We start from the raw sequence: 20387 nt of genomic DNA, 5'->3' as shown, positions 1-20387 counted from the left end.
ATCTATCCTGGAAAAAGGGAAGCAATCAATTCTGAACTTCCATTTCTTTGTTGCTAAGTTAACAACCAAAGCTGGACTTCAGGGTCTTTTTGGAACTATTATTTAACCCCCCACAATCACTTACAACTCGTGGTTTAAAATAAACAATAGATAGAACATAACACTTGTTGCTTTCTTGATTTTTATGCCATTACCTTTATTATTAATTTCGCCATTTAGCGTCACATCTATGTAGGTTCCACATGAAGAGATAAATAGGCAAAACACAGGAAGTATTTCTGGTATCAGAAAAGAGAAGCAAATGCTCCGAGTACCAACCCGTTTCTCGTACTGGTACCAATTTGTAAAGTCCAATATAATACTCCACAGGATGTCAAATGCCGATTTGAATGGTATCATTTGGTATAGCAACTACACTATTCAATAAAGCATATATATGTTGCAGACAACACCACTCGCGATTCATTTAGATAAAGATATCAGCTTACAATACCAGATGAAATGCTGAGAATGTACAAACCAGTAAGCCACAGAGGCACAAACATAATATATTATTATACCGGACTATCTCTAAATGAATTTCCAACATTTGTATCATTTGAATGTAAATTCATAAACCATTCACTACATACAGTTCTGATAGTTTTACGAGGCCTTCACCACTCCATCTTTGCAAGAAGCCATACATTTTAGCTACAGAAACCTATTGCCCTTCTCTCCCACTGACACCTGACAATTCTCAACCAGGTCTATATAAACATCCCTAAAAATTCAGTTTTCCTTTTACTTTATTTGAATAAGAACATCCTTACACAAATAATCTAATGAATTGGAGATCATTAATTGCAAAGATAAGTGTCTGCTTTATAATGGCAGTCCTGGGAACACAAATCCCTAGGGTCCACATCGCTGCCATTCAAGTGACGGCAACTGGCTTCCATAGCCGGTTTGAGCAGCCTGATCAAGTTTAAATGACCCAGATTATGCTTAGGTGGGAGGGGGGCTATTTCAGTGGGACCAACTGGTTACAGCCCAAATGTAACCAGCTATCATATCGCCTATGGCAGCGGATGCGAACTCATTTCTCTAGCTAGGACTGGATTCAAAAGAGTTCAGCTTAGGTAGGATATATAAAAATAAAAATAAAACTTTGCTAAGCTTGTCAAATGAGGTTGCCTGGTGGGCCTGACTCAGAAGCAGCTTGATGTTTTATCTGACTCTTGATTCTAGATCCAATTAGGATCCATTTTTTCTCCCTTCTGCCGGCCCCAGTGTATATTCTGTGGGTTTTGGATCTGGCTATTAATAAAGGACTTAAGCTAAATCTTTTCTCAATGGGCCTTTACTACCAAGAGGAAAGAACTAAGTCGTATTTTATTTTATTTTTTTTCCAAATGCATAAACATGACAAGAAAAAACAGACCTAACATGACTCTAATATCTCTATAACTTGCTATTTGTGTACGCATTAACTTCAGTTTCTAAAGGTGAAGGATTAGGTTAAACCTAAATTTATTATTGAGGAAGCACTGGTCGAGCTTCACCATTGCGTCAAGCTCACTTGTCAGATTTCGTCCACCTATACTATTCTGATATTTGTCAGACTTCAGCTTATCACAATTCTAAGTTGTACATTAATGGGATTTACTAAAAAAAGACTTCTTTTAGTTAACTGCTGGAACTGTCTGGTTATCCAAAACTCATCCAAAGAGAGAGAGAGTGTGTAAATACTAAATAGTATACAACATAGATGCAGAATAGCATAAAAATACTCTTAACCGTGTTACAGGTACAAGACACCTAAAAGATCTATGGCAACCACAAAGTTAAACTTATAAAATTAATCTAACAGCAGCAGCAGCAATACTATGATCACAATTAAAGTTATTGAAATCTACATAATTTTGCTTAAAAAGGAAAAGACAAATTATGCACTCACCTAACATTCAAATCCAGCTCTCCTCCCGAATCATCCCCGTCATCATCCTCCTCATTTTCATCATTGTTCAAGAAATCCTCCTCCCCCTCCTCTTCCTCCTCCCCATTCTCATTCTCATTAGCATTAGCAGCATTTATCCCACTGTGACTAGCATTCCCTGCCCAGCTACCCTGACGCATCAACTCCTGATCCTGTGCATCCTCCCCCCGTATAGTGGCTGCACGGCCATGCATGGGTACAGACATATGAGGGGGGACCATCATGTCAGCCTGTGCTGCTGAAGCAGCCATCTGGGCAGCTGCCTTCTGTCGAGCCTCAATATCTGCACGAGTCTCCAAAGCAAGGCGCTTCTCATTTTGGACCAGCGACTGCTCGAGGTGGAGGCGCTCCTCAGAGCGGAACTCCCCGAGGGAGCGCTTGCGCGTCATAATGTTGAACGCTAACACCTGCTTCTCAAAGGTCGACGTGAACTCGGATATCTTCACCAGGATGTTGTGGTCCCACTGCTGCAACCTGGATGGGGACTGCCCCGTCTTGTCGCTTTCTACCATCTTGTCATCCTCCTCAGCCTCATAATCCGACACCACATGATATGGCAACAACCTGCTTACATAACTCATTCTTTAGAACAACGGCCTTAAGGAACCAGTTCAGCTTGGATGATACAGATTTGGTACCGCAAATTGACAAGCATTTGGTCAGATCATTGTTCGAATAGTGGGTCTCAGGCAAACACATTTCATATTTTGCACTGAGAAGCTTAGCACTGGCTTCAATTATGGCAAACTTCCAATTGTCAGAGAAGACCCTGAGTAAGGGCCACTCGATATGGACCAAGTCAGAGAACTGCAACAGATTAATTGAAAAGTTGGCAGATAACAGCAGGCATATATGACAGCTCAAATCGAACATTATCCCCTAATTTCTTGAATTCTTTAAATTGACAGTAACAGCCCAAGCCATTACATAGGATCAACAGATGATAATTCAATCTAAACTCTGAAATTGTACTCTTTAATTATAAAAAGGGATTTCCTGAATTGAATTAAACTCTGCTTGAATTCTACAATTAGTCAAGCAAACGCCTTCCAAATGATCTCCTCTTTGCTATTAGCCTATCTCCCAGCAACACATAACCAATAACCATAAAAATGCAACAAATTAGGAAAGAAAAAGAACTAACCTGTTAACGGCATCCTCAATTGAAGCGAATGGGGTTTTGACATCAGGGTTGCACACCTTGGTTGCATCCTGAAGTGCCATCTCTATTTCGGGATTCCTAACCTGAGGTGCAGAAGATCTCGCCATTTGCTGTTGCAACTGTGCTTGCGACAGCTGTCCTTGCTGTAATTGCGCTTGTGACAGCTGTCCTTGCTGTAATTGCGCTTGTGACAGCTGTCCTTGCTGCAATTGCGCTTGTGCGAACTGGAGGGATCGGAACCCTGGGGCGCGAAGGTGAGCATCGATGTTGGAAGGGAAGCGGGCCATGGCTTGCTGCAAATGCGATTGCTGTAAATTGGGCTGCTGTATGTGCGGTCTCGGGCGCTGTTGCTGCTGTTGCTGCTGTTGTTGCTGTTGTTGCATCAGAAACAGCTGTTGCTGTAAGAGTAGATGCTGCTGCTGCTGAGCCGCCGCTCCAGCTGCACCGGTGGCAGGATTTTTGTTCCCTTCTTCCATTTTTGTTATCGCGTTAAAATTTTGTGCTGTGACAAATAAAGCCTAGGCAAAAAACACAGAGAACACAAGAAATTGAGTAAATGGACTACAAATTAAATCCTCTCAATCAGTCCCTAAATCCATTTCTTAATTAGGTTACCTGTCCTGTATTATGTCACAGCTTCCTAGTGGGTTGTCAGATATCTTCCACAATTAGAAACAGATGGGAGATCATTATTTTATTAAAAACTACATAAAACCGTCTTAAATTAACCTGCTGAATCAAAGGAGAACTTTTTAATGGGATAAGCTATCAGAACTAATTGTGGAAGATATCCAACAATTAGCTGGTTGTGGAAGATATCCTCAAAAATATCCTGTCCCAAATCTTGGTGACAGTTTGTTTCTTTTTTAAATGGAATAAGCTATCAGAAAGTCCGCTACTTAAAAAATATTTTCTTCTTGGTCTATCTATTTAGGAGATTAAACTAAAATTGTTGTTGTGGCATCATATCAGATAGATACCAGTATTACATTATAACACATGTATGAAGAATCAGACTATAAACCAGAAATTATTGTCAAAACCAGTACTAATACAGTGTACATATATAAAGTATCAGAGTACAAGCCACCAGTGAGATAATTGCACAAATTTCATTAGATGGTTCCTGTCAAATTTGGGTTTTGTATCTCATATCTGATGGTTTATCAAGCTTGACTGTATAACAGTCTCTATTTGCTGTTCTTGTCTAATTCTAGTAATTAATAACAAGCCCAGCTCTATTTAAATTGTATGATTTTAAGCTTTCATGCATTTATCTTAGAATTTTTATTGCCACAATTAGACCTCAATTGTATAACCAGGCCATATGTAAAGTATTGAGAATATGAGCTTCTGTTAATATGATCAAATCAGAAAACCAAAGTAATTCATGAATTATCCAACACAGCAAGTTTTCACATACTTCTTCAAAAGATCACAAAATCTAATTTGTTTGGTTATTTCTCCTAAAAGCCTAAACCTCCTTGTACCAGTACCCTCAATATCCAATAAGAAATGTAAACCTCAAACCCTACAAGCATCAATCGTATTTTCCTTTCAGAAAAACGAGATCTAAAGAGATTCAGTCAAAGAAAAACGAGGTTCGTGTGAAATGTCTTACCCGAAAACAACTATCGAGAAACGACGGAGCGGAGGGAGGCCGAGGCAATGCGGAGAGAGAAACGACGGAAAGGCGGAGAGCCTTCCTTTTTGAATTCTCATCCTCTGATATATCTCATATTTTGCGTTATTTTGCGTGACTCATTGAAAAATCTCAACTGTTCAAATACGTTCTGCACGAATCTCAAAACTCAAATGATACTCGCCCTCCTGCGCAATCCCCGAATAGAAACCGGACACGTCGGTCACGCAAAATATGAGATATATCAGAGGATACGGACTCCTTTCTTTTTGGTTCTGGGCCTTCTGACCCAAGAGAATTGCACTGAGAAAGTGCCCAAGTAATTATTTAACTGACAGTACAAAAATAAGGCTTAGAGCATTAATGAATTGGGAACCAATTCATACAATATATCCACGAGTATAGCTAATATAATATTAGTGTCATTTCAGTCTATATAACATCAACTCCAAAACCTATTAAATCAAGTTCAAATGGTGAATCCAAACCGTTCAAACTAATTTACTTTATAAGTGATGCGTTTACATGCAAACTTTTTATATTTTCAAGTTATTTTAGTATCAAATCAAGCAGCAAAAAAATTGAAAAATGAATGTATTAAAATTAACTTAAAAACTCAAACGTTTGACCGCTTGACTTGATATCAAATAAACTCAAAAACTTATAAATTTTATAGATTTTGGAGTTGAACGGTTTGGATTCACCATTTGAACTCGATTTGATAGATTTTGGAGTTGGTGTTATATAGACTGAAATGACACTGATGTTATATTAGCCATACTCTGTATCCACTTAGATTCCTCGGGCAAACAGACTTGGAAGCGGAAAGCCCCTTATCTAATTCCTTTTCTTTTTAATAAGAAATAACTTAATACTTATAAGGCTGCAAACGAATTCAACCGAACTTATTTCAGTTTGATTTTGATTTGAATTAATTTCGAACTAAATTTGAATTGAAATAATTTCAAATCGAATTTTTTACGAACTCAATTTCGAATCTTTTACGAATTTTTTTACGATAAAGAAGAGTGATCGTAGTCGCTGAAAGCGAGAGGTGAAAGTCGTCTAGGGTTTTAGAACTGAGAGCGAGGATTACGACTTACGAGTTATGACTTATGGCTGAAAGGCCTTATGTTTTAACTTTTAAGTCATCAGTGAACATAAGTCATAAACGGAAATCAACGGTTCACGTTACTTTGAGATTCGAACTAGAATAGTTCGCAAACCTATTTCGAACGAACCATGTTCAGTTTGAATTTGTTTTGAATTAATTTTAAACTATTTCGAATCAAACTCGAATCACAAACTACAAATTTTTTTTTGCAACCCTACTTGTAAACAATCGGACAAGATAATGAAAGAGAAAAGAAAAGCGATGGACTACTGGACTACAATCAAAGAAGGCAACAATTAAGGAGCTAACTTTTTCCTATAGTGTTACTATAATAATAATAATAATAATAATAATAATAATAATAATAATAATAATAATAATAATAATAATAATAATAATAATAATAATAATAATAATAATAATAATAATAATAATAATAATAATAATAATAATAATAATAATAATAATAATAATAATAATAATAATAATAATAATAATAATAATAATAATAATAATAATAATAATAATAATAATAATAATAATAATAATAATAATAATAATAATAATAATAATAATAATAATAATAATAATAATAATAATAATAATAATAATAATAATAATAATAATAATAATAATAATAATAATAATAATAATAATAATAATAATAATAATAATAATAATAATAATAATAATAATAATAATAATAATAATAATAATAATAATAATAATAATAATAATAATAATAATAATAATAATAATAATAATAATAATAATAATAATAATAATAATAATAATAATAATAATAATAATAATAATAATAATAATAATAATAATAATAATAATAATAATAATAATAATAATAATAATAATAATAATAATAATAATAATAATAATAATAATAATAATAATAATAATAATAATAATAATAATAATAATAATAATAATAATAATAATAATAATAATAATAATAATAATAATAATAATAATAATAATAATAATAATAATAATAATAATAATAATAATAATAATAATAATAATAATAATAATAATAATAATAATAATAATAATAATAATAATAATAATAATAATAATAATAATAATAATAATAATAATAATAATAATAATAATAATAATAATAATAATAATAATAATAATAATAATAATAATAATAATAATAATAATAATAATAATAATAATAATAATAATAATAATAATAATAATAATAATATAATAGCAATATATATTATATATTACTATAATGAAGAATTGAAGATAATGAAGATGATAACTACGGTCAGGGGCGGATCCAGGATTTTAGTCAGGGGTAGGCACAAAACACTAATAAGAGCTCAAAATTTTTTTTATCATATAATCTCATGAGCTAAAGTACAAAATGCTAACAAGACTATAAAATAAAAAAATGGTATTGTTTTACATATAAAAAAAATATATATATAATAATACCTATCTAGTCAAATAAAGTCGATGACGATGAACCAAGGTTGCCTCTGCGGTTCTTCATATGTTGAAATCTTTGCATAATTCTTTCATTATTAACACCCTTGAACAAATCCCTCTCAATATAAGTAATAAAACAATCATTCAACCATTGATCTCCCATGCTATTTCTTGAGTCGTTTTTCACCACATTCATTGCCGAAAATACCCTTTCGACACTAGCGGTAGCCACCGGCAATATCAATGTCAATTTCAATAATTTATAAACCAAGGGATAAACAATATGTTTTTTTTTTCCACAAGTTTTAGAGAAAGTTCAACTAATCCCCTTAACTCCAAAAAATCACTATTGTTTTTCAAATCCAAATGATAATTCTCCAATTGATTTTCTAGAGTACCAAGCTCCCATTGGTTGAAATCTGAGGGATAGAATTGAGCAAGTTTAAGCAACTTGTCTTTTTTAAATGAAGAAAAAGAATCATTTGGGTCTAAACATGACATACACATAAGAAGTTCGGTAGTTGTTTCCTTGAATCTATCATTAAGCTCTAGTAATTGCATATCAATAACCGTGTTAAACATTTCAACACGATAGTAATGCAAATTATTAAATCCTGTTGGCTGACGCTGTGATATACCGGGACGGATACCCTCCATGTCTGGAATTTCAATACCGTGTTTCTCACAAAATGCACACACTTCTTGGAATAACAATCCCCATTCCCTATCCCTCATTTGTTGCAACCGAAATTTAGCGGTTCTCACCAAACACATAGCATTAACCACATCTTGATTTTTACGTTGCAAGGCTTGGGATAAATCATTGGTGATGCCTAATAAATTTCTCATGAGATGACAATTAAACACAAAATCAAAAGAGCGCATCGTTTCCAATAGTCCAATTGCCTCTCCTCGATGTTCATCTTTTACCCCCTCCAATTCTACTTCCTCAATTGCATCTATTGTGGCTGAAAATAATATAATCAAACTATTTAAAGTTTTGTAATGAGAACTCCATCGAGTGTCACATGGACGTGCAAGACTCATTTCTTGATTCAAACCTTTTCCAGTTACAATCTCATCATTTGAAAGAGCTTCCACAATTTTCTCTAATTGTTTCTCACGTAATTGATCACGTCTTTTACAAGATGCACAAACAACATTAAGAATAGTAGAAACAATTTGAAATAAACACCAAACCTTATTATGTTTCTTGGCCATCGCAACAAGAGTTAGTTGAAGTTGATGTGCAAAGCAATGCACATAGTATGCGGACCCGTTTTCCCGCATGATTAATGTTTTGAGCCCATTGAACTCCCCTCGCATATTACTAGCTCCATCATACCCTTGGCCACGTAATCTAGAAAATGTTAGACCGTACTTACCAAATAAACTCTCAAGTGCCGTTTTCAATTGGAGAGATGTAGTGTTGGGAACATGAACAATACCTAGAAACCGTTCGACAACATAACCTCCTTTATTCACAAATCGAATCACAACTGCCATTTGCTCTTTCACTGAGACATCCCTTGACTCGTCAACCAAAACAGAGAACTATTCATCTCCCAATTCTGCAATTACCTCCTTAATTGTCTCCTCTGCACAAGCATTCACAATCTCCTTTTGGATTGATGGTGCGATCAACTTTAGGTTTTGAGGACACTTGTCCAAAATCACCTTATCTATTTCTTTATTATGATCTCCTAAAAATCTCATAAACTCAAGAAAATTTCCTTGATTATTAGAGCTTTCGGACTCGTCATGCCCGCGAAATGCCAAACCTTGCCTCAAAAGAAGTTGAATTGTATCTACAGTAGCATTTAGTTGTATTCGATAATCCATATCTTCTTTAACACTATGTCTATCTAACATAGTTTGAATGCTTTGATTTTGATTCATCAAATTCATACACATCCTATATGCTTGGTTGTGCAAACTATTTGAATCACCGACATGTTCGTCAAACCCTTTCTTTGATTTCCAATTTCTATAACCCTCTCCAACAAAAACGGTCCTTCCACCTGAACCAACATAATTCGGTCTAAATAGATAACAACAAAGGCAAAATGCCGCATCTTTTTCAACACTATATTCCAACCAAGTGTTGTATTGATTAAACCAATCTTTGTTAAATCTTCTCATCTTACCACCTATATCTCTTTGGGGAAAATTATGGTTGTAAGGTTGAAATGGTTTTTTTATTAGATAAGAACGACGTACACTGTCTTGCTCATTGGGGTTGTATTGAGATATAGGTGGCCTTAAACCAGGATCAGGAGGAGGTTCTTGTTCGGCACTATTAGGCTCAATTTGTCTTGGTTCTTGTGAAGTTGAACCAATTGGAGACTTAGGCACAGGCTTATAGAACTTGTTCATTTTTAATACCCTAAAATGTAGAATTCAATGTCATTAATTAGATCAAGCAAACTATACCCTTTCACCAAACTATATACAATTCACAATTCACGATTTTCAACATTTCAATTCTTAATTCAAGCACACTTTAATTTCACAATTCAAGGTCTTCAACAATTCATTTGAGAAATGTGTGAAATTGAGAAAGGATGTGCAATTGTGCAAGAAAGGTTTGAAATTGAGAAGGTTATGAATTTTCTACATGAATTATGCAAGATATTAATTCAATTAGTCAATTCAAACTAGCAATTGAGATCTTACAAAAAAAATGAAAGAGAAGGAGAAGGGTGTGCTGATGCGTGAAGAGAGCGGGTGGAGAAGGAAGAGGCACGATTCTTCTCTCTAGTGGGCTGGCGCGTGACAACGTAAGGCAAAGGACGGAGCCGCGGAGGCGCTGACTAGTGGTGATGCTGCCTGGCGTGACTTAGCGATGACCTAGCGGAGGTCTTTTTTTTCTCAATGGTCTTTTTTTTTCGTTTGCTCTCTGGCTCCAGAGATGCATCACGCATAGGTCTTTGTTTTTTTCTTTTGGTTTTGCTCATCAGAATATCTAAATTTATCTGGAGCGGGCCTTGTTATTTAAAGCCTGTTATTTATCTTTTGGTTTTGCTCTCTGGCTCCAGCGAAGCAGTTATAATTTTATCTGGGCCTTGTTATAATTTTAATTCAATCAAGTGGAGCGGGCCTTGTTATAATTTTATCTGGGCCAGGGTTAGGCACTGTATCTGAACCAGGGTTAGGCACAAGAGTAAAAACGTACTGGGCCTAAAAAAAAATTCAAATCCAGGGGTAGGCAAGTGCCTACCCCTGGGCCTATGTGGATCCGCCAATGACTACGGTGATGATTGTAATAATAATCTAAACATTGTTTATTATTACTGTATAAAGAAATGCCTTTATGTACATTGTGATTTGCGAGTTAATGCTTCTATTTCAGGGCGTGTTCGGATGTCACGGGATTACGGAATGGGAATAGGAATGGGAATGGGAATTCACTTTTGAAAAAGTGGGAACCCACGGGTGCAGAATGCATGAGATTAATTATGGGAATATGAGAAAATAAGTGTTCGTTTGTATCATGGGATTAATTGTGAAAAATCTTTATTTATTTTGAAATATGTATATTTATTTAATTGTTTTAATTTAGTTTAGTTATAAATGATATTTTATTTAATTATCTTTTTTGAATAGTATAGTGTTATGTTCTGTATTGATTTTAACCAATTAAGTTAAAGTTAGCTTAATATAAACCTCGCATCATGATTACTTACTGTATTTTATAATCAAATAATTTATTAATTATTATAGTGAAAAAACTGAAAGTCCTACTAAACTAAAACAAAAATTAAAAGAAAATTCCGGATCCCAATTTTGATTAGTCCCACAACAGAAATTAAACAAAGAGGGAGTTGTGTTTATATATAACATTTCATGCATGTGTATGAAGCATATGTGGAGAGAGAAGAGAAAACATAAAAAATAAAAATCCATCCACGTGGAGGAATAGAGAGAAGAGAGAGAGTGGTGGGAAGAAATTAATTCACTTCGATCTCATTTTAGTTTTCCCTTGCTTTTGACCTGTTGGGGACGTTTTTGGAAAGAGAATATGGGAACCCATTGAAATTATTTTGGCATTCCGAACGGTCTTTGGGAAATAAAATGAGAATTGCCCAAAACCCTGTTAAACCCTATAGGAACAAGTCCTGCCGAACAGGCCCTCAATGTGTGCCCATATTTTACAATTTTAAGGGAGATGAGCTACGGTGAGTTGCGAAGTAAAGCGACTATTTTACTTCACACCTATATTGAAATGTGCTTGGAGACCAAATTTTACATTTTTTGGAATTTTTTTACTATTTATTAAGTCACTTTGAAAATCGCCGATCCGGTGGCCCATAAATTTTTACTGTTTTACTGTTCATCCGGATTTTCAGATTTTCAAAGTGGCTTAATAAATAGTAAAAAAATTCCAAAAAATGTAAAATTTGGTTTCCAAGCACATTTCAATATGGAAATCACATCTAACGGTTCAAATCGACGTTTTGAACTTTGAAAATGAAGATATTGCGTGAAGTAGAGACGCGTTTTACTTCGCAACTCACCGTAGCAACAACATATTTGAACCGTTCAACATAATATTCATATTAAATTGTACTTAAAGACTAAATTTTATATTTTTTGAAAAAAAAATTAATATTCTTTTAGATAGGTACAAAATCGTTGTATTTTATAGTACAAATTTTTCTGAAAACAAAGATTTTCCATATATCTAAAATGATAGTAAAAGGTTCCACACAAATGTAAAATTTAGTCTCCCAGTACATTTTAATACAAAGATAATGTTGAACATTCAGATCAACTGTTTGAAATCTAAACTATTATTTCAAACTATTAATATGAATTAAAACATGAGCTTTAATTCGTGATGTATATTATAATAAACATAAATTGTAATAATATATTATTATCATAATATAATATAAGAGGAGGGTTCCAATACCTTCATATTTGGTCTCCAAGCATGTAAAATATGGACAAATTTTTTTACTATTTTTTAAGATAGGTAGAAAATCACTGTTTTTTGAACGGTCCAAAAACAATGATTTTGTACCTATCTTAAAAAATAGTAAAAATTTTTCAAAATGTATAAAATTTCATCCCCAAGCATATTTTAGTATAAATAACATGTTGAGCTGTTCGAAACTTCAAATAAAAAATTTGGACTTTGAAAATGAAGATATAAAATATTAGATATAATGAGGTATGAAAAACACAAGGCATTAAACCTCCACATAATATAATAACGACAACGATATGAATATAAACAATAGATAATATTATCAAAGGAGATTGTATTGTGGGATGCCTAGCTACATGGAATACTCAAGCTTTTCTCATGAAATTTCTATGGAGACTGGCATCGGGTTCGAAGGCTCCCTGGGCAGAGATGGTCAAAGCTAAGTACTTGCTGAGAAGCGATCTCTGGCACTCAGCAAGGATTTATAATTGTACCTCTTTTTGGCGTGCAATGTTAATGAGTAGGGAACAAATGATACCTTGGCTGACATGGCATCTGGGAAATAAAGAATTATGTGGGACATTGACACAGCCGTGGTTTGAAGGGGCGTTGGGATATAGGCTGCAGGGGGAAGTTCAAAGAAAGTTAAAAGTGCGGGACTTGGTAGTTCAGCAATCTGGGGTATGGGATGTAGAGGCACTGGTGGAACTGTTTTGGTTATTCTCAAACTATGTTGATTGTTCAAAATATCAGGCAGCCAAATCCAGATGAGGGCCAGGATAGGCTAATTTTTACATGCTACCAATGGACAGTTTACTGTTAAAAAAACATATGGCTTGCTTGAGAACTGGGAACAACAATTAGACCCGTAATTCAAAGGTCTATTGGAAATGATCTGGAAGAGGGGGAATATCACTCTAAGAGTCATATTACACATGTGGAAATTGCTCAATGGAGCAGTACCACTAGGACTAGAGCGATTATTCATAGAAGAATCACAAGGGCAAATTCGGATTGTCAGTTATGTGATGAAGGGGAAGATATGGTTATTCATCATGTATTCCACTATCAATTCGCAAAGCTGTGCCATTATATGGGGCCTCTGGCACTCAGATCGGAAGCTCTAACAGGTTCTTTTATGCAGTTGGGCTCACAGGTGGATGATGACCAATGGTCACTTCTGACAAATTCCATTTGGGCGATTTGGCGATGTCATAACGATGCAACTTATGGTGGGATCATTCCAGGCCTTCAAAAATTCAAAGATTACTTCTCTACTATCCAATGGAAATCAGCAATGGGGACGGTGAGCATCAATAAGCAATCCAGGGTGCTCTCAAAAAACCATTTGCCTTAAGTGCGCCTGACAGATTTCACATGTTACCTTGACGGATCCTGGATTCATAACTGGCACAGAGGCATCGGCTTCGCAATCTTTCATAAAGAGGAGCTGGTGCTTTATAAATCATCAAAGGCAATGGTTAACAGTCCCCTTGCTGTAGAGGCTTTAGCACTGAGAGCAGCACTAGATGCAATAAGGGGTCTAGGCATTACTGAGTGTACATTATTTTCAGATTGTCAGACTCTAGTGGATGCAGTTTCACACAAAAATTCACCAGCTGATGTTGATTGAAGGGCGTTTACTGTAATTCTCAAGCTATGGGAAGAATTCATAGTAAATGAGGGGATACAGTGTGTGCATATCAAAAGGCAATTGAATGATCTAACTGATAGGCTAGCAAAATTAGGTAATATTTACAGTTGGGACTGTACCGGTTTTACTTTCCCTTGCTTTGCTATATAATCTGTCAGCTTCTGTTTAGTTAGAGGACTAGAGGATTTTACAAACATTAATGTATGTTTGGATGTGTAAAGAATAGAGGCTATTCGGAATAGCAATGTGCATCCAAACAACATTTTTGCTATTCAGAATAGCTAGAATAACTGCTATTTTCTATTCCTTGTAAATGTTGGAATAACTACTATTAAAAAATGTGAAGAGAATGAGAAAAATGATTATTTCTCGGATTTTCGTCAACACACTTCTGAAATGACAAAATTGACACTACTTTATGTTATCTCTACATTGTAACAATTCGTTTAAGACCCCACTTGCCTATATTTTATCTTAATTATCACCTTGTTAACACTATTATTTATCGGTTACAACTATTCACTATTCCAAATGTACAATTCAAACAACATTTTTACTAATTCGAATAGCACAATTTTCACACTAATCTAAAAATTACTATTTTTTCTCTATTCTTATTTACTATTATCAAATTTTACTATTCTAGCTCTCATTCAAACGTAGCGATTGGTCTTGGTTGGGATAGTTTGAAAGCTTGTAATGGCCTACGGGTCTTTTGGTTAACAAAAAAAAAAAATACATGGAATACTCCAGCTTTCTTGGTTAGTTACACCCTGTCAGTCTGTCACGATGGAGGGATGCATAACTCAACCTGTCGCATGTATAAATCGATCTCCACCAATTTGGCTCTCTGCGCTAGTCTAGATGAACCTAATCAAGATATCAAATTCCTTGTTCTCCAGGAAACTATACATCCATCCATCTAGAAGGCCTAAAGCTGTGTGCAGAGAAAACTTTATTTTGGACAGGATCAGGCTCATTAATATGTATCTTTTGGACCGAATAAGTTTGGATTTAATTCCTACATGAACTTAGAAAATATGGGCGTTACCGTTACGTAGTGTTTTTGGAAGCTGAGCTTAACTAGCTAGCACCTGACTGGTATTGTGATGATATTTTAAGGTCCGTCGATCACGTCCGAACTCCGAACTGACTTTATGGATACATAAATACATTTACAGAATCTATTTGAGAAAATCTAATCAAGTAAATTAGGGGAAAATGTTAATGTTGTAGTGTGGGTTATTTTATATTGAGTCTAGCTAGAACTTAATTAATGCAGTATTGTATTCGAATTTGTGTTTTATGAGTATATATAATCGCCGACCGATTTGAGAATCAGCCTGGTTTAATGGCAAAGGTAGTGCTTTGTTTGTAAATTCAAATGAGAGATTTTTTTTTGTAAATATTAAATAGTTTGATAGCTTGATCTCAATTATTTACTAAAGAAATGACAATTGATTTGAAATTTAAATCTAATAAAGTTTTCTTACATAGTCATCTTTTTTTGCTCTCATTAATTTATCATTCTGTAATCTGACGAGAAGATTGAGAGAGGTTCAGTCTTTGTTTTATTTTAGAAACTAAACATAAATAACTCAAATAGTTTATTAATTATCTTATTTGATAATTATTGATCTTGGCTCATCAATAATATGAATATTATCTTTAAGTCCTACACATAAAAACAAACACTTTATATGACACATTAATATGTCCAAACTAAATTATATTGATCAATTGTAATTGAACATAAAATTAAGATAAAAAATACACAATTATTTTATATAATAGTCTAATATCAGATTAACGACCCACAGGAAAGTGAAGCATCTTCTTAATTACCACATTTTTCTTTTGGGTTGATAACCGTAAACAATTGCATTGATTCAAAAGTTACAAACAGCTGTTACATGATATTAGACAACGAGTGTCTTTGAAAATATTTAGCTGTAAAACAAATAAAAACACACATATATATGTGCATCATGTGAATACAAATTTGATAATTTTTGCTTGATTAGAATTATAGAATCCTATTCTCTGAACACTTATTTGTCTTGCAAATGAAAATATTACGAGTCTGAAATTTTTTGGATCATGAAAATTGAAAAGAGTATATCATGATGAGTGTGAAATTTATTATTGGGTTCATATGGGCTGTACCTAAACAAACTCTTTTAGGTTGGCAATTCAAATTAATTTAAGTACTGATCCAGCCCGCTCAATTCTCTATCCATATTCCATACAACAAAACCCAATTCCAGTTATAAATGAAAAGAATCACGTGCCATAAAGTAAGAGAGATTGAAAGAGAGAAGTCATAATGCTTCTAGAAAGTCAGTATTAGTAAAAAAAAAAATACGGAACAACTTGCCTTTGTCCTTTCCTTGCCTTTCAAGTTTTGATGCATTTCATGGAGATGTAAGAGAGATGACTAGCTACGCGTGAATGTGATGCTCCTTTTTTGGTCAATTACCAGTTTACCACCAATTTGTCTCTCCATTTGAAAATTACCTTTTTCATGCATGTTTAATACCAATTAGCAATTACGTACACCCATAAATCTACAAAGAGAGCCACATACTATATATACTATACATGATTTTAGTTTGATATTTCGTTTTAGGTTTTACAAAAGAAACCAATAAAAAATCAGAATTCATCCCCTGTTGGCTGTTCCCTTTCAAGTGATGTAACAGTAATATTCAACGCTTAACTTTTGTTGTAGTACATGAATGAATGATCAATAATATGATATCTTTCTTTTGTTGTAGCTTTCAAAGTAACCTCATCATATGGCCACTGCCGGAAGCATCTTGAAACTAATATATATATATATATATATATATATATATATATATATATATACTAAATAACATAAGTAAATGTGATTGGTGGTTGCTGACAAAAACTAAGGTCAGCAGCACATCCCTGCACGTTTCAATTTAGAAACTGTATTTTCCTTTCAGAAAAATAAGAGAATGAAGTTACACAGTCATCAGTGCATGGTCTTTTAAAGCTATACACAGTCATATATATATATATATATATATATATATATATATATATATATATATATATAGAGAGACTAATGTGCATTCGTATGCATATGGCTCAATAAACATACGGTCTAAATTTGAAATTTCAAAATCCAAAACATTGATCCGAACCGTTCATCTTGTTCTCCATATTAATATTAATATGTGCTTGGAGACCAAATTTTATATTTTTCTGAATTTTTTTACTATTTATTAAGTCACTTTGAAAATTGTTGATCCAACAGTGGCTTAACAAAACAGTAAAATCAGCAGTCACCGTTGGATCAGCAATTTTCAAAGTGGCTTAATAAATAGTAAAAAAATTCAGAAAAATATAAAATTTGGTCTCCAAACACATATTAATATGGAGAACAAGATGAACGGTTCAGATCGATGTTTTGAATTATGAAATTTCAAATTTAGACCGTATGTATATCGGACCATATGCATACAAATGCACATTAGTCACTCTATAACGGAAATCTTTTATAATTTCAAAACCTTTCTTTATAATGGTATGATATAAAAGAGAATCACGTTTACCAAATTTTAGCTAAAATATTCTCTCTCTCCATTTGGAACATCTACCATCATCTCATGCCAAAAATAAAAATAAATATATATGATATAATTGTTTTTAGTTATATCATTCAATACAGTACTTGGAGTACGGTAAAATAATTGAGATAAATTTGAAATTGGATTTTTTTTTTTTTTTTGTTTATGAGAAAGTATTATTTTTAAATAAGAATTCATTCTACAAGATAAAAAAAACATATATTTGTTCCATAATTACCTATTGTTGTAGGAAAGACCATAATTTTAATTTTGACGTGCATTCAATACATATAACATAGAATTTTTTTTTTTAGATTGTAGAATTTAACTTTATCAAGTAAAATTCTGATTCGATTATTTATACGCAAAACTGTAAGATTAAGATTTGAGTTGATAATTCAAAATTAATTGTTTAATTTATTTTTTTCCCTTTTATTAAAAATATTGGTGTTCAGTGTTCAGTGTTCACTGAAGATGTTATGCAATTTTTTTAGTAATAGGAAAACTAGTATGAAATTAACCTTATAAAAAATATTTATGCGTTTAGTTCAAAAGTTATTGAATTTATTAAAGCAATTAATTTTTCTAAATTATTAGTAAGTCAGGAATTATATATGTTTTCAAGTTTCTAATTTTTTAGATCTTTTTATTCTGGAATATTAATTTTTCAATAGTTACCAACCTTTTAATTACTCTTATACAAAATACAGTCAATAGATTACAAAATTGAAAAAATAAATGCGTGGCCTACGATTAAAAAAAATCAACTATTTAAATTCATTGTTTGATGTTTATTCAATATATTATAGGTTAAGCCCATGAGTCCATGGTGAGCTTAAACTCACAGAAGCTTTACATGTAAAATAAAATATTTATTAATCTATTTTACAATTTTACAGAAAAGCTAATAATTAGAAATTCTTTTTAAATCTAACATCATAATACCTAAAATTGAATGTATTAAACAAAAAAATTATAATTTTTTAAAATAAAAATTATTATGTTATTTTTTTTTTAAGTTGGATAGATACATAAAAAAAAAAAGTTCTTAATGATAAAAAATATCAAATGGAGAAAGCGAAGGGGGCATGAAACAAAGGACAAGGGAGTTGTCATTGAATTAATTTTGGAGGGTTTGAATAAAAAATGGACCGTTGATTATGTCACTCTGTGGTGTCGTGAACGATCTTCCCAATCCCTCTCTTTCTCTATCAGGAGAAACAAATTGCCCTCTGAAAAAAAATTTTAATTAAGGTTTCAAAAGTGTTTGTTTAAAATCAGGGTTTTAAATAACGCGCTACAGAGCTGTTACAATATTTTTGAAATAATTAGTTTTATAAATATAACAAATTGATTTTGTGAATTATCTAAAAATAAAATAGGATATATTCATAAATTTGATATTTTATGTTAATGATTGTTTAGTAAGCGGCAATACTTGTCTAATAAATTTATTGTTACAATTTTTCAGTTATTTTCAGTTTTTTTTTTTTTTGAAGCAGTTATTTTCAGTTTGATTGTACGAAGAATGAATAATTAGATTGTAAGACATTGTAGAGAGATTTAACCATGAGAATTTGATCTGAATTAGGTTATGGTGTGTAAAGCACCAATGGTATTCTAAAAACTAGACTTACAAGTAACTCTGGTCGGCTGAATTTTTTATTCTTAAATTTCTGCTGATTGGGTCTCTGATTCTGTTTTTTTTTTTTTTTTTTTTTGGGTTTCTCGATTATGTCATTCATCTCACGTAACTTGCTTCTCAACCAATTTTTTATATCTTGCTTCTCCTTCTTTTAGGGGCTTTTTGACATTTCTTTAAATTCGCTTTTTGAACTTTTTTTGTGCAATCTATTTCTAAGCCATGTGAACTTTTATGTAGTAAGTCGCATTAATTGAGCTTGTGTCACAGCCCCGAAGTTTTTATTAATACCATTTCAAAAGAAAAAATAAATCAAAACACTACTGAAATTGGAGAATTCGAAAACTATCAGGGTCTCCAATTCAATCTGTGACTCCATTCTTGAGGACCGTAGATTGAATTGGAGGCCCCTCTCATAAACCTAAATATCAGTCTATTACAGTGCATTTTTGAATTTTTGGAAGGCTTCTAATTAAATTTACGCCCTCTAAGAATGGAGGCCTTGGAATTTTCCGAGTTTCCCATAATTGTGGTTTTTTTTCTTTTCTGTATTAAGAAAAAATTTGGTGTCACAGCTGTGCATTTAACTTACAAGACTTATAAATCCATGGTGTTGTATCTTAAATAGTTACATCATGATATGGATAATGTGTCGATGTTATTAAAAAAAAACATGATGAAAATAAGAAGAAAAAACATGCGCGAGCTTTAAACATGATAATGTGGTCATATTAGAGGAAGAACACAACGTTTAACCGACACTTACCATGCTTATTTGGTCATGATATGACTTTAATTATACAAGTCTTACATATATGTTTTTAATTTTTATTTCAAAGAATCAATTTTTGATTTAGTAATAAAGACACATAAACTCATAATTCAAAATCTAAATGAAAAAAATTATTTGTTGTTATAACAGAATTTGAAAAACATATTGGGTGATATGAGCCCACCCCTCTAATTCAAAAAAAATAATTTTCAAAATGAAGCATGCAAACACTTGGTAATGTGCATCACATAGATGATATGTATATAAGTTAAATTTCAAAATTGAACTTACTTTTTAAACTGTCAAAAATATCAAATAATTTCTCTTATTAATTTGGATGTGGAATTCAATCATTCATTCTCACTGCAATTAATAGGAAAAAAGGAATAATTAATATCGACAAAGTATATTTGCATCACAATCAATTCAGACC

General features: G+C 32.6%; 1 protein-coding gene and 1 pseudogene across 8 annotated transcripts; both read right to left on the bottom strand.

Moving 5' to 3' along the window:
* Nucleotides 1–614: 614 nt before the first annotated feature.
* Nucleotides 615–4885, bottom strand: LOC144556014 (uncharacterized). 8 transcript variants are annotated; one of them, XM_078304487.1, is made up of 5 exons: nt 4762–4885; nt 3123–3658; nt 1940–2542; nt 1507–1584; nt 615–957 (listed from the first exon to the last, which is right to left on the bottom strand). In XM_078304487.1, exons 2-5 carry the CDS (start codon nt 3614–3616, stop codon nt 840–842), a joined length of 1293 nt encoding a protein of 430 aa, XP_078160613.1. In that variant the 5' UTR covers nt 3617–3658; nt 4762–4885; the 3' UTR covers nt 615–839. The 8 variants fall into 8 exon arrangements, with proteins under 8 accessions (XP_078160613.1, XP_078160621.1, XP_078160661.1 ...); XM_078304513.1 differs by lacking the exons at nt 615–957; nt 4762–4885 and adding an exon at nt 1072–1096 and having other exon boundaries at nt 3123–3702; XM_078304495.1 differs by lacking the exons at nt 1507–1584; nt 4762–4885 and having other exon boundaries at nt 3123–3703.
* Nucleotides 4886–7295: 2410 nt separating this feature from the next.
* LOC144554662 (uncharacterized) lies at nt 7296–9730 on the bottom strand (annotated as a pseudogene).
* Nucleotides 9731–20387: the final 10657 nt, after the last annotated feature.

Source organism: Carex rostrata, chromosome 1, assembly GCF_964058835.1.
Source record: "Carex rostrata chromosome 1, lpCarRost1.2, whole genome shotgun sequence".
NCBI classification, from domain to species: Eukaryota; Viridiplantae; Streptophyta; class Magnoliopsida; order Poales; family Cyperaceae; genus Carex; species Carex rostrata.
The sequence above is the reverse complement of the archived record's forward strand: the minus strand, read 5'-3'. Positions and strand labels throughout refer to the sequence as shown.

Coding starts and splice junctions, on each gene's coding strand:
- LOC144556014 (XM_078304487.1), bottom strand. CDS start 3,616: ATGGAAGAAGGGAACAAAAATCCTGCCACCGGTGCAGCTGGAGCGGCG. Junction 2,543..3,122: donor ATTGAGGATGCCGTTAACAG/GTTAGTTCTTTT, acceptor TTATGTAAGCAG/GTTGTTGCCATATCATGTGG. Junction 1,585..1,939: donor GAGCTGGATTTGAATGTTAG/GTGAGTGCATAA, acceptor ATATCAGAATAG/TATAGGTGGACGAAATCTGA.